The 13,933-nt window shown below is 43.6% G+C and overlaps 2 protein-coding genes across 2 annotated transcripts in view; one reads left to right on the top strand and one right to left on the bottom strand.

Annotated features, from left to right (window-relative positions):
* Positions 1-8,093, top strand: part of EIF3A (eukaryotic translation initiation factor 3 subunit A) — a 35,289-nt gene extending 27,196 nt beyond the window's left edge. Inside the window, exons 18-22 of the mRNA XM_004428123.3 lie at positions 571-659; positions 1,249-1,937; positions 4,516-4,735; positions 5,831-6,012; positions 6,876-8,093. Of these exons, the coding sequence (XP_004428180.1) occupies positions 571-659; positions 1,249-1,937; positions 4,516-4,735; positions 5,831-6,012; positions 6,876-7,105 (1,410 nt within the window). The 3' untranslated portion in view covers positions 7,106-8,093. The remainder of the gene's footprint in view (positions 1-570; positions 660-1,248; positions 1,938-4,515; positions 4,736-5,830; positions 6,013-6,875) is intronic.
* Positions 8,094-11,703: 3,610 nt separating this feature from the next.
* NANOS1 (nanos C2HC-type zinc finger 1) lies at positions 11,704-13,651 on the bottom strand. Its single transcript, XM_087432691.1, has one exon. It carries the CDS (start codon positions 13,439-13,441, stop codon positions 12,557-12,559), a length of 885 nt encoding a protein of 294 aa, XP_087288817.1. The 5' UTR covers positions 13,442-13,651; the 3' UTR covers positions 11,704-12,556.
* Positions 13,652-13,933: the final 282 nt, after the last annotated feature.

Genomic DNA, 13,933 nt, shown 5'->3' with positions numbered 1-13,933 from the left:
GCTGTGTCAGAGGTGTCAGTGATTCCAGTTGTATGCGTTGCTCATTACAAGAGTTGTATCAGATTTGCATTTTCACTTTAGGGGTGTTGAGTGTCTCTTTACATTCTTTCCATAATTTTTAATGACAGCATAATACTTTAAAGAGGGAAATACTGCTAATGTGACCACCCCCTGTTAGACATTACATTTACTCTACCTCTGTTTGTTTAGTAGGTACTGTGATGTACATTTTGGGAGACTGGGCTTTTTTCACATAGTCTCAAAGAGGAATTTCTAGGTCAAAGGAAATACCTAGACATTTTAGTGATTCCAGCGGGCTGCTGCCTGATTGCTTTCAAGTGGTGTTTTGTCAATTTTTAAAGCTACCCACGATACATGAGAATACCAGTTTCACTGTACTGTCGTTCTGATTTTCAGGTTAAAAAAGAAACAGAATTTTAAAACTTGCTTATATTTAAGCACTTAAGGTTGTTTTAATATAAGTACAAAAACGTTTGAATGGTAATACTAGTAGTTGTAATAAGTAAGTGTTGCCAATATAGCGCCTCTTATTAACTTTGGTCAATGTAGGAGTCTCGTTGGGGAGATAGAGATTCAGAAGGCACATGGAGAAAAGGACCTGAAGTAGATTCTGAGTGGAGAAGAGGCCCACCAGAGAAGTAAGTAGAGTTAAGGAAAGTAGTACCACCTAGGTGTAGGTCCTGTTAATATCTTATTAGTGGCTTTCTAATTTGGTTCATTTTGTAGGAGTGGGGAAAGGAGAGCCGTGAAGAATTGTATGCATGTCTATTACTGAAATGTTTTTCATAGTTTACTTCAACACTGTTGTAATTACTGACTTCTAAACATCTTGAGAAATACATGCAGCAGATTTTTTTATTCCCTAATTGAATAGTATTGAGGTTAGAGTATGAACAGTTGCCTAACATATTTTTGTTTTCCTTTAAATTTCTTAAGTAGATCAAACCATCCTTTAAAATGACTGCTCATAGTAATAGATTTAGAAATTGCCAAGGTACTCCTGGTAAAGTGCAGATACCTTTTTAAGGCAGTTATCTGCTTACTGGTTTATTTGTTGATGTACGATTTTGAATTTCATGTCTTTTTATTAGGAGAACCTATTCTTTTAGGACCAGGATTAATGAATTTATACTGAAGTGATTTTTAAAAATGAGTTAAATAATTCCCAAAAAGATTGTGCTTTTTAGAAATTTTACTCTTAAAGATGTTTGGCTTGTTGCTCTGTAGGGAGTGGAGACGTGGAGAAGGGCGGGATGAGGAGAGGCCTCATAGAAGAGATGAAGATCGACCAAGGCGTTTGGGGGATGATGAAGAGAGAGAGTCTTCTCTTAGACTAGATGATGATCGCGTTCCTCGGCGTGGCATGGATGATGACAGAGGTCCTAGACGTGGTCCTGATGAAGATCGGTTCTCTCGCCGCGGGGTAGATGATGACCGGCCTTCCTGGCGTAATGCAGATGATGACAGGCCTCCCAGACGAATTGGCGATGAAGACAGGGGAAGCTGGCGTCATGTGGATGACGACAGACCACCTAGACGAGGACTGGATGAGGACAGAGGAAGCTGGCGAACAGCCGATGACGACAGAGGACCAAGACGTGGGATGGATGAGGACCGGGGGCCGAGGCGAGGAGGTGCTGATGATGAGCGGTCATCCTGGCGTAATGCGGATGAGGATCGGGGTCCTAGGCGGGGCATGGATGATGACCGGGGTCCCAGGCGCGGGTTGGATGATGATCGAGGACCTTGGAGGAATACCGATGATGATAGAATTTCCAGGCGCGGTGCTGATGATGACAGGGGACCTTGGAGAAACATGGATGATGATCGGATTTCAAGACGGGCTGATGACGATCGGATTTCCAGAAGAGGTGATGACTCAAGACCTGGTCCCTGGAGACCATTTGTCAAGCCAGGTAAAATTCTGGTATTCAGAAAACCAGATTGGATGCTTTATAGAATCCGCTTGGTGTGTTTACAAATAGAAAGTGAAATTTTACAGCAGCTAATCGCCACTCTTCTGTAGATGATAGATAGGTTATTTCAAACAAGGAACATCTCAAATGACTGATTATATTTTGGTTGTTAAATTTCAAAATGTTATTTTCCAACTGAAAAAAAGAGAAACTTTAATGGATATATGACAGATATTCGACCATATTATTAGTTTCTAGATGAAGTGGTCTTTTTCTCTATCCTTGAATATCTGCGCAGTGACTTGTATGTTAAAAGCTTGCCTGAAATACCCCACACACCAAAACAAATAACCTCACCCCTTTTTCTACTTTAGGGATATCACGCACTTTGTTTTCCTTCTGCTTTGTTGACTGCTTCTCTGAGGGCTCTTCTTCCCCTGCCCATCCCTTAAGTATTGGTGTTCTTTAGGTTCTGTCCTGGACCAGCCTCCTCATATAAATAAATAATGACAACCAAATATACTTACAAAACGTTTGTACTCTTGCCAATGTGGGATTATGCTCATGGGAAGAGCTCATTTTCTTACTTTCTCAGTCTTGGGCCTGCTTATCTTTTCATATTTTGTTATTCTTGAGCAATTGTATACAAGTTTGGGACTTCTATTACCATCTTCTCCAGATGGCCTTTTTCCTTACCTTCAGACCTGTGTTTCCAACTGCATACTGCACACAGCACGTCTCTACCTGGAAGTATCACTGACACCTCAGACTCAATGTGTGTGCATCCACACACATACACCTATACACATACACACACACACACCTACCTGCTTCTCTTCAGAGGCACCACTGTCCATCTAATTGTAGAAGCTGGAAATCGGGGAATTCTCCTTTGCTCTCTTTTTCATCCTTTATAATCATTTAGTTCAGTTCTACCTTTTCAGTGTTGCTTAAATCCAGCCACTTCTCTTTTCTGCTCCATATGTACTTGGGTCTGGGCCTCCATCATTCTTTCTGTGAGCTCTTGCTGCTACTGGTCTCTGCTGGCTCTTCTCCCTCCAATTCTAGTCTTTGTAGAATAACCAGAGTAATTTGTTCTAAATGCAAATTTAAGTGAGCAGCTTCCTTGCCTTTATCCTTAGTGGTTTCTGTTGCACACTCTGTCTCTTCTAGTCTCACTTCATTCCACTGTTAAAGCTGTGTGGCTTTGGGCAAGCCACTTAACTTATCTGTGCCATGTGTAAAATGGGGATAACAGTATAGTAGTCTCATTACTTCCTGATAGTTATGTTCTGTAAAGTCGCTGTAAATACTGAACCATTGCTCCTAGGGGCAATTGAAGGTTAGGTTCCTGTGAGCTCTCTGGTCACAACAGTTTTGTCAACCAGTCAATACATAACCTTGTTTTATACTTTTCTGTTTAGAGGTACCTTATTATATTATTGATTCATTAACATTGAACTCATGGTCAACAGCACTGTAACTCATTCCTGCATGAAGCGTATTTAACACTTGTGTTTTCTCCCTAAGGCATATCGTTGCCTTCTTTTGCTTGGGAACACTAGACAACACTTCAGCACTATGCTTGGGCCATTTTAAAGAGTGAAGTCACCAAAAAAAGATATAAAAATTTGAAAACGTGGCATTAAATAGGCCACCAAAAGGACACTTTTTAAAACATGAGAGCTGCAGCAAGAAGATAGAGCGTGGCCTTGTTCGATCTCAGCTGAGAATGTGCTTGTCAGGCAACTCAAATATTTTGCCACTTTGCATGTGTCTGCGAGTGGCTGTAAAAGTACTTAAGTATTAATTTTGGGGTTACAAATTTTAGCAAGTTTGGAATAATCTACTTAGGTCAGAGCTATGGCTAGGATTGAAAGAGTTAATACATGCAGAGGGTTTAGGATAGTGCTGCAGCACATGGTAGTATTGGCAATGATGATAATTAGCCTTGCAGCTGTAATACATTTTCATTGAACACTCTGCTCTATTTGGCCTCTGGGGGTGTGTGTGTGTGTGTTCATGTTTGTATTTCTAGATTTGGACACCCCATGGCTAAGTGTGAGATACTGGGCAGGGTCAAAGGCTTTGTCATTGTTTCATGACTGCATGGATGGTAAATGGTGGAGGGCAGGAATATAAAAGGAAAGTCTTTTTGGTTATAAAGGTTTTGAAAATGTTGCAAGATACAAATGAACTCATAATGGGGGCCCTGTGATCTAGATCCTACCCTTCCCCCTTTAAGTTTTCTGCTTAAATGAGTTGTCTGTTTAGCATCAGAACAGATTTTTATACTCGGAATCTCTGCATACAGAACACTTACCCCAGGCTGTGCAAGTTTCCTGTATGTTATATGTTCCTGTAAATTAGAAAAACCACGATAGGTGGTCATAAATAGAAGCTGGTGGTTCTGTGAAATGAGGTAAATGGGTTTAGTTTTTTGTTTTAAATAAGGTTGGAGTGTCTTAAATTAGCATTTAGAATGGTGATGGATTGATGTCAACATTAAGATCTCTATTCATAGTTGCCAATCTGCGTTTCTTGAGTGGAAAAAATCTTTTGCTTCTTTAAAAAATAGGTGGATGGAGAGAGAAAGAAAAAGCCAGAGAAGAGAGTTGGGGTCCACCTCGAGAATCGAGACCATCAGAAGAACGTGAATGGGATAGAGAAAAAGAAAGAGATAGAGATAATCATGATCGTGATGAGAATGACAAGGACCCGGAAAGAGAAAGAGACAGAGAAAGAGAGAGAGACAGAGAGAGAGATGGGGATCGAGAGGATCGCTTCAGACGACCGAGGTTTGATATTCTAATTAAAACTGTTAGTGGAGTTAGTTAAGATTCTCTTAAATGTTGTCCTGTGTATTCTCAACTATTTTTGAGAAATGGTGCCCCCCTCCCTTCCAATTGATCTAGTGTAGATTTAAAAAAAATTTTAGAGGTCATGTAATTGAACCCGTTCCCTCTTTAACAAAGTGAGAAAATGGAGGCTTGAGCTGTGTGGCTGTCTACAGGTTGTATAACTCTTTGGTAATGGAACCAGTCAAGGTATCTTTACCAGTCCATTGTTTTTTCCCTGTGCTTTAGGTCAGTTTTATTGCCCTTAAATTATTAAAAGCCCCTTTACTTTTATTAATAGTAACAGTTCTAGCCTGCTTCCTCTGGTCAAACTGGCTCTGTGCTAATAAATCTAGACTAGCACAGTTCAATACAGTTTTCTGCAAGGATGGAAATACCCTTTATCTGTGACGGCCAGTATGATAGCGAGTGGTCACATTTGGATATTAAGCATTTGGAATGTAGTTAGGGCTACTGAGGGAGGGTCTTGGTTTTATTTTAGTTTATTTATTTATTTATTGTGAGGAAGATCAGCCCTGAGCTAATATCCGTGCTAATCCTCCTCTTTTTGCTGAGGAAGACCGGCTCTGAGCTAACATCTATTGCCAATCCTCCTCCCTTTTTTTCCCTAAAGCCCCAGGAGATAGTTGTATGTCATAGTTGCACATCCTTCTAGTTGCTGGATGTGGGACGTGGCCTCAACATGGCCCAAGAAGTGGTGCATCGGTGCGTGCCTGGGATCCAAACCCAGGCTGCCAGTAGCGGAACGTGCGCACTTAACTGCTAAGCCACCAGGCCGGCCCTGTTTTAGTTAATTTAAATTCAGGTAGCCACGTGTGGGTAATGGCTACTGTGTTGGACAGCACAGATCCAGATGTTCTCATTTGAGCTCCATGCCTGAGGCATCAGATTGAGATCAAGTTAGGAGTTTAAACTTTATCCCTGTTATATTTGTAAACTTTTTTGAGCACCAACTTGGATATGATGTATTCATATGATATATATTCATATTACAATTACCCATGTAGTCTAACATATCATTTTGAATGCCTGCAGGGATGAAGGTGGCTGGAGAAGAGGACCAGCCGAGGAATCTTCAAGCTGGAGAGATTCAGGTCGCCGTGACGATAGGGATAGGGATGACCGTCGTCGTGAGAGAGATGATCGCCGGGATCTAAGAGAACGACGAGATGACAGAGACCGAAGAGGACCTCCTTTGAGATCAGAACGTGAAGAAGGTATGGATGTTCTACACAACTGCTAAACTATTGGACAACCATAATTTCTGGAGGAATTTTGGGTTTTACTTAATTATCTCATAAATTTGTATAAACACCAAAAATAAGGTAGACAGTAGATATTTATTCAATTTAGAATTCATAGTTCTTGTAAACTTACTCAACGGTTGCTCTTTGAAGTTAACATATCTCTAAATTCAAAGTATAGTAGTAGACTTAAATTGGATAGTAAACAATATATAGTGATTAAAAAGTTTATTTTATGTAAATGGGAAACTATCAGTTATTTAAAAGTAACGTTCTGGTAGATAAGCACAAAATGTAAAACATTTTTTCTCTTAAATTGTAACAATCGAAACTTTAGTAAAAAATAGTTCTGATGTTTAAAATGACCATTGCACTTAAGTAAGGAGTTGCCTCACAAACTTTTAATATGTTGTTTGTACAACTGGATTAAAAGGGTATTTCTTCTGTTATTTAGCCGTAATGAAAATATTCTTATGGCTAATTTGCTGTTGAAGTTTCTTCAAGAGCCAAAAATCCTTCTAATTTTAAAATTTTGTCAGCCAGATTTTGGTCACCTTGTCTTAAATTTTTTTTTAACAATCAGGACACTTTCCAGGCCAATGATTTCTTCTTGTTTGCAAATTTGAGTTATATCTCTTAAGTCTGTATGTTGTTTTGAAATTGTATCAAAATGATTAAAATGTATTTAGCTTTTATTGGTTTTTGATGGAGATTCTATATTATTATCTTCACTACAGAATTTCTGAGTAATTTGAGGCATTCCTTTTAAGTTCTGTTTAGTCTTAGCCAGTAGAATACAGTACAGAGTTATTCTCTTTTTCTTTTAAACTTTTTAGCAAGTTCTTGGAGACGTGCTGATGACAGGAAAGATGACCGGGCGGAAGAGCGGGATGCCCCTCGTCGTGTTCCTCCCCCAGCTCTTTCAAGAGATCGGGAAAGAGACCGGGACCGAGAAAGAGACAGTGAAAAAGAGAAGGCCTCGTGGCGAGCTGAGAAAGATAGGGAATCTCTTCGTCGTACTAAAAATGAGACTGATGAAGATGGATGGACCACGGTACGACGTTAAGTCTCAAGATAATGGATTCAAACTCACGTCTTACATAGGTTTGATCACATTCAAGGATTATTATACTTGTGCTTCAACCAATCTAAATTGGATTCTTTAATGTTGTCTCACCATAACACAAAAAGCATGAACTTGTATTAATCCTATATAATAGATTGATCATGCACCGTATCCACAGAAGGTTGGAAAACCATGCCATTTTCTGGGTGTTGCATTATTTCATCAATCATTTGTTTACAAAAAAGAAAAACTAAAAAATAAATTTAAAATGTGAATCCTTCAGGTATTGAGTAACACCTGTATCTTGGTATAGAACTGATCTTTTTTCTTTTGATTTTGAAATATCTGATATTAATTTGGAATGAGGTAAGGTTCTGTTATAGAAAATATATTTGAAGACTTTTAAAGCAGGGAGCTGAAACACTTGTCACACCATTAGTAGTTGAGACATACCTCTAGGTACTTTGAGGTATTTACTATTAACTTGAGGAGGTTTTTAGGTTCATTATACGTGCAGTAAACATTACAAATGTTGGATACAGTGGGGTTTTCTTTAGATTTTACTTGAGAGAAGGTGAGTATAAAGCAATTTGCAGTCATTATTAATGACAAGAATACTGCTCAAGGGTGAATCCAAAACAGAGCTTTTAAATTTTAAAGCATTTGGTAAACTATTGCTGGATTTCTTCTGTTGCCAATAGCAAACTGCTTTTCCATTAACGGAGAATTCATGCCTTTCAAGCATTTTAAATATGACAATATTTATAAATGTGTGGTTTGGAGGAATTGTTTAAATTCTTTTTCCTAATTTCCTTTCTCTTCAGGATAGATTTCTTTCAACAAGTAATTTGTAGTAATGACTGTGTTGACTTCAATTTTGGAGCGTAGTAGCTATGTTAAAGATTAACTATTTGGTCTTATTGAAGCCAACACAGAACTTGCTGCTGTGTTTTTTCTTCAATGATAAATAAAATACTTACAGAATTTGTTTCAGTGTTGATTTGTGGTTATAGTCAGAGTGTTTTGTTTATAATGGTGAGTTTGCATGTTCAGGTGAGTTTATTTTACTTGTTTTACCAATGCTATTAAATGTCTCAGTGTTTAGTATCAAAGAAAATAACCTAAATATAACAGAAAGCAAATGTGGCTAGGATGTTTCCTCTAAGATGTCCTCCTTTATTAATTGAGGAAGTTCTCATAGTTTTCTTATAATGCTGTCTTCTCTGTGAGCCCGTATGCATGATGTGTGTGTCAGTGCACCATCTTGGGTTTTCCCCTGAAATTACAAAAATCATAATTAACTTCAGAGAATGTTAGTTGCAAATTTATAGTGGCTGTAGGCACTTACATTATTTCCGATATTGAGTAGTGGTGAGAATTCCTCTTGGTACAGCTGTAAGGCCAGAAGAGGGAGTATTGATGCTTTCTTATTTAAATAATCGGATGTAGTAGCCTTTTCTGTTTCATGTTACCGATGATGGAAACCACTTTTTTAAAAAGATTTAACTTTCTTAATATCTAGTATTTCAAACAAGTGGAAGTCTTAAATGGTCTTTTCTGAGGAGAGGGCCTTTTCTTTTTGTAATGAGTAAAAGAACTTGGGGCAGTACCTGCTCTGAGTCTTAAGTTAGTAGAGCAGGACTGTCCCTGTAACATCACAGATAGGTCCCAGCGGACAGTTTGTTTAAGCTCATTTGTTAGATGAGTTACAGAAGCATGTCTGATGGTTAGGTTCCAGTCTGCAAACCATCCCTTCCTGCCCAGACCCTTTCCCAGACGTAGTGTTCTCCCAAGTTCTTTGTCCTGGGAGTCAGAATCCAGAGCATAGGATGAGGGCAGAAGCAGCTGCTTTGTGACTCTGCTCTTGCGTTTTTACTCTCAAGGCTTCACAACCCTACCCGCCTCCGCTAGTATTTACGCACAGGTGTCAAAGGAGCTGACAACCAACCTACTCACTGCTGTGCTAAAATGTCTTCCACGTTCCCCACGGCTTCTGCATTTTAAACGAGAATGTCTGAGAATGTCATTGCTGTTAAGACGGATGGATCTGAGGGTAGAGACGGCAGCCCAACAAAGACTCGATGTCCTATTGGCTGTCTGTAGTGGCTACTAGGAGGAGGTCGGCATCCATCTGCGTGGGATTCTTTATGTCAGGGAATTACCTACGTTTTATTTTTTACCAAAGACATTTTGACGGTAGATTGGTTTATAATTTTACAAGTCTAGTTGAAATATATGGGACGTTCTGGAAGGAATGTTAACGTTGTGTTGTGGCTAAGAACAGACCAGAAAATTAGGACTAACTGAAACTTTTCTTTCCTTTGAAGTATATATTTGTGATGTAATTTTAGTTTACTTATAATAAATCTATGCCAAAAGTTTTTTTTTCCCCCCAAAGCCCCAGTAGATGATTGTACGTCATAGTTGCACATCCTTCTAGTTGCTGCATGTGGGATGCGGCCTCAGCATGGCCGGAGAAGCGGTGCATTGGTGCGTGCCCGGGATCCGAACCCGGGCCGCCAGTAGCGGAGCGCGTGCACTTAACTGCTAAGCCACAGGGCCGGCCCTATGCCAAAAGTTAAATAATAGTTCTGCAGCTTCCAAAAAGGACTTCATAGGATTAAAGTTTAAAGAAATTAAAAGTCACTGGAAACGGCTCTGCAGAAAAGGACAGTCACGTTTGAGTGATCTGTGCCTCCAGAGTTGGTTAAAGCTCTTTTGAGGATTCCACACATTTTTTTAGCCAAATATGCAGCATGTTCTTATAAAAACAAGGTAATTTTGTCACTTTTCATGTATTATTTGAACTTTGAAAAACTGGGTTTCTTGTACCCTAAATTTAATTTTGCAAGTGTTTGTTTCAGATTGAGAATTCTAAGGTTGCTTTTAAATGTATTAGTGTGTGGTTAGTATACTTTTCATAAGAGATCTATAGAAAATTAATATTAATAGTCTCTGTTCATGCTTTAACTCCCAGAATTTTAATGTTAGCTGGAAAACTGAGACAGATTTGAGGAGGGCTGATAGGGGAGTTTTTGTTTTTTTTTTTTTAAAGATTTTATTTTTTTCCCTCAAAGCCCCAGTAGATAGTTGTATGTCATAGCTGCACATCCTTCTAGTTGCTGTATGTGGGACTTGGCCTGAGCATGGCAGGAGAAGCGGTGCCTGCGCGCCCAGGATCCGAACCCCGGGCCGCCAGCAGCGGAGCGCTCGCACTTAACCGCTAAGCCACGGGGCCGGCCCTGGGATGCTTTTTAAATGGATTAACATAATGGTTGTCCGATTAGTTGCGAGTCTTCTGGATACCTTTCCCAGTAATCTCCTGGACTTCAAGATCTAAACTCCATGTTCAACATGTTCCCAGTTCAGGTGCAATAGTAATGGTGTCAGAATGTCAAATTCATGTTAGGCACGTCCCATCACTGAGGGATTCTCATGTTGAAGATATTAAAGCCACATGCCTGAAACCTGAAAACAGTGTAATTTGGCTCTTTTTAAATATACCAAGTAGCTGCCTGCCTAGTCCTGTTCTGGAGAAGGCTCTGATCTGTTTATAGTGACTTGAAAAGGTAGAACAGAGCAGTGCTCCCACTGGTAACAGGAATTCATATTGACCTGAAAACTACCCCAAAAGCAAAATAATTTAAACTGGTATATTTTGTAGCAAAAACGGAATAAGTAGTTACATGGTTTTATTAAGCTGCTTAAGTTTAGGACTAGTCATATCTGAAGTTCTCTGGTCTGGGGCTAGACTAGCAGGAGTAGATTATTTTTTCCTGGCTGAGAAACAGTTTGCCTACCCCACCCCCTTGTTCTGATTCTCCTTCCTTGGACCACAAAGGCTTACAGCTATCCAGTGTTATATGCCCCAGCCTCTATTACACCTTCAAAGGAGTGTTAAAATCCAGCCAATCTGCTGTGGAGGAAGTTTTCTGTTTAATATGAAAACAGTCTCTAACAATGTAGCTAACCTCGCCTACTGAAATCTGTATATACATAGACCACATCTCTTGCGGGTATTTCAGATAGTGATGCATTTTGTGCATTTCAGATGCATTCCTCTTAATTGACTTCCATTTTTGCCTCCTGTCTTGATGGTAGATAAGCTACATGCCAGGGTGTGGCATTCAGCACGGTGGATTTAAAATTAAGGGTGAGAGGTAAAGTAGGGGTTAAGAACCTTTGCCCAAGGATCAGGTTTAATCTCATTTGTGGATAACTGGTGGGATTCCAGAAACGGATGGGGCTTCCAGTGAGAATGGGAATATGAGCGAGGCTGTGTTCGTCTCCAAGCCCCACTCCACAATTATTTCCTTTAATTAGTGCTTATTCTGGTTTGAGGACTGCCTGTGCCTAAAGCCGATACAGCCCAGAGTGGAACCTTCTTGAATACAGGTTATTACATTAACTTTCCGGAGCTCAAAGGATTCCATCTTCCATTTAGTTTGAGGGGCAACAGCTGGCATGAGCTAGGAACCCTGAAATTGAGCAATTCAGGGTGAATTAATGCTGCTCCTGTTTGATCTTAATAGTACAGATGTTTTTAAAGAACTGCAAACGGGGAGTGGGTGCACAGACAAAAAGGCCAAGTAGCAAAGTTATAAGCAAGATTAATGAATTCATATACTGTTACTGTATAAATACACAAATCAAGTTTTTTAAACAGCACCATTTCCAAGTGTATACACAATATGATTATAACTTGGCACAGTTTTTAAAGGTGGAAAACGCTAGTTCAGTAATAAAGATCTGGTACATCAAAGGATAAGGAGCTGTATTCTACCTGCTACAGATTGTGCATTTTTACACCTCCAGCCAGGACAGAAACGAGCCACAAGGGAGGGATACCCATCCAAGTTAATCCTGGCAAGTTTACTAAACCTTCCCTCTCAAAACGGTGATGCTGCCAGGGGCTTGCTTCACCTGAAATCAGAATAGGTGATTAAGGACAACGAAGAAATATTGTTGCAAACAATAAAAGTCATTTTGCCAACATTCCATAAAATCCCCAGTTTTAAGTTCAGTCAAGAGGCTTTTAAAAAAATATTCTAGACCTAGTAAAGAGCCTCTCTTCATAAAATTAAACATCCAAGATTAGAATGAGACAATTTCATACTGATGCGCATCTAAAATAGGTCGACGTATACAGTAAATAAACAGCGCCTCTAAATTGCCGTATTTCAGTTAGTGGGATACCCAGCCTTCACCGTCTGGATGTGCACAAACGAGATAAATCAAGATTTGAGCGTCTAGTCTCAACCGCTCTTCAACAGGAAAGTACTCCTTATGGCCGGCAGGCGTGCTTTGAAAAAACCGAGACTACTTCACAAGTTGAGCCAACTCCTGAACTCCAAGCCTCCCCAACAGCAAGGGAAAGACGGTGCGCAGACCAAAACTGCGCCGGCGGTGACCCTGGTGGCGTCAGGTGGCAGCAGAGCGGAGCCCAGGCGCTCAGCGCAGCTTCTTGCCCGGCAGGCCGTCCCTGGCGCTGCGCGGCGGCGGGCGGGCGGCGGGCGGTGGCGGCACTTTGGAGAGCGGGCAGTACTTGATGGTGTGCGCGTTGTCTCCGTTGGCGCCGCACAGGGGACACGTGTAGCGGCGCAGGACCGGGCACAGCACGCGCCCGTCGGGTCCCTTCAGGATGTGGGTGGTGTAGAGCGCCACCGCCTCCTTGTTGTTCCGGCAGAACACGCACACCTGCAGCTCAGGCTTGAGCAACCGGGCGGCGGCCGCCCCCGAGGCGGCGTGCAGCCGGGGCTCGGGCGCCCACGCCGGGGCCGGCTCCTCGCGCGGGGCCGTCTCGGCCGTGGTAGCGGCGGGGGCAGCGGCGGGTGCGCAGCCCAGCAGCACGGCGGCGGCGCGACCGGCGAACGGGCTCAGCTCGGCGAAGCGCTCCTCCAGCAGCCCGGCCTCGGCAGGGCCAGCGCACAGCTCCAGCGCGCGCAGCTCCAGCGCGCCCCCCAGGTACCGGCCCCGGGACCCCGGCTCGTCGCTGTCGTCGTCCTCGTCCTCGTCGTAGTCGGGCGGCCTCAGCGCGGGGCCCAGCGCCCCAGGCCCGGCCCCCGTGTGGGGGGAGCAGCAGGACGAGGAGGAAGAGGAAGGCGGGGAGCCGCCGCCGCCGCCGTCGTCCCCGCCGCGGGCGCAGCCGAAGCGCGGCTCGCTGTCCACCGCCTTGGTGATGAGCGTGGCGAGCCCCAGGTAGTCGTTCCACGAGCTGAAGGGCTGCGGGTGCCCCGGGCCCTGGGGGCTCACGTAGCGGGCGCTGGGCACGAGCGCCATGGGCGGGGGGGCACGGCCGCGGCGGGGCGAGCGAGGCGCACAGGGGAAAGCCTCCATGGGCGGGCTGCGGGCCGCCTCCCCGCCGCCGGCGCGGGCCGGACGGAAGGGACGCGCCGAGCCTGCCGCGGGGTGGGGCCGCCTCGCCGCCTTTTATCGGGTCCCGCTCCTCCCCGCCCCCCGGCCTCGCCGCCGCGGCCCTGCCCCCTGCGCTCCCCCGCCCCGGCCACCTCGCCTGCGCCCCGGACGGAGGCGGAGCGGAGGCCGGCGTGCCGGGGGCGGGCGGGCGGGCGGTGCGCGCGCTTCGCTCCGCTCGGCTCCTGCCCGCGCGGCTCCCGCGCCCCGCGCGCTGCGCCAGCCTTGGCAGCTGCGGGCGGCTTTCATTCTGGGAGGGGGCGGGCGAGGCGCCGCCTCGGGCCCCCGCGCTAATTGGCTGCCGACCAGGGCCCCCCTGCGCCGTGGGCGCCGCTCCGGATGCTGATTGGTGAATTCGGGGGAGGGGCGTGCCCTGTCCGCGCAGCTGGGAGGGGAGGGGAAAGTAGAAGCTGGAGG

This window comes from Ceratotherium simum, chromosome 6 (assembly GCF_057802395.1).
Source record: "Ceratotherium simum simum isolate JZ-2026a chromosome 6, ASM5780239v1, whole genome shotgun sequence".
NCBI lineage: Eukaryota > Metazoa > Chordata > Mammalia > Perissodactyla > Rhinocerotidae > Ceratotherium > Ceratotherium simum.
The sequence above is the reverse complement of the archived record's forward strand: the minus strand, read 5'-3'. Positions and strand labels throughout refer to the sequence as shown.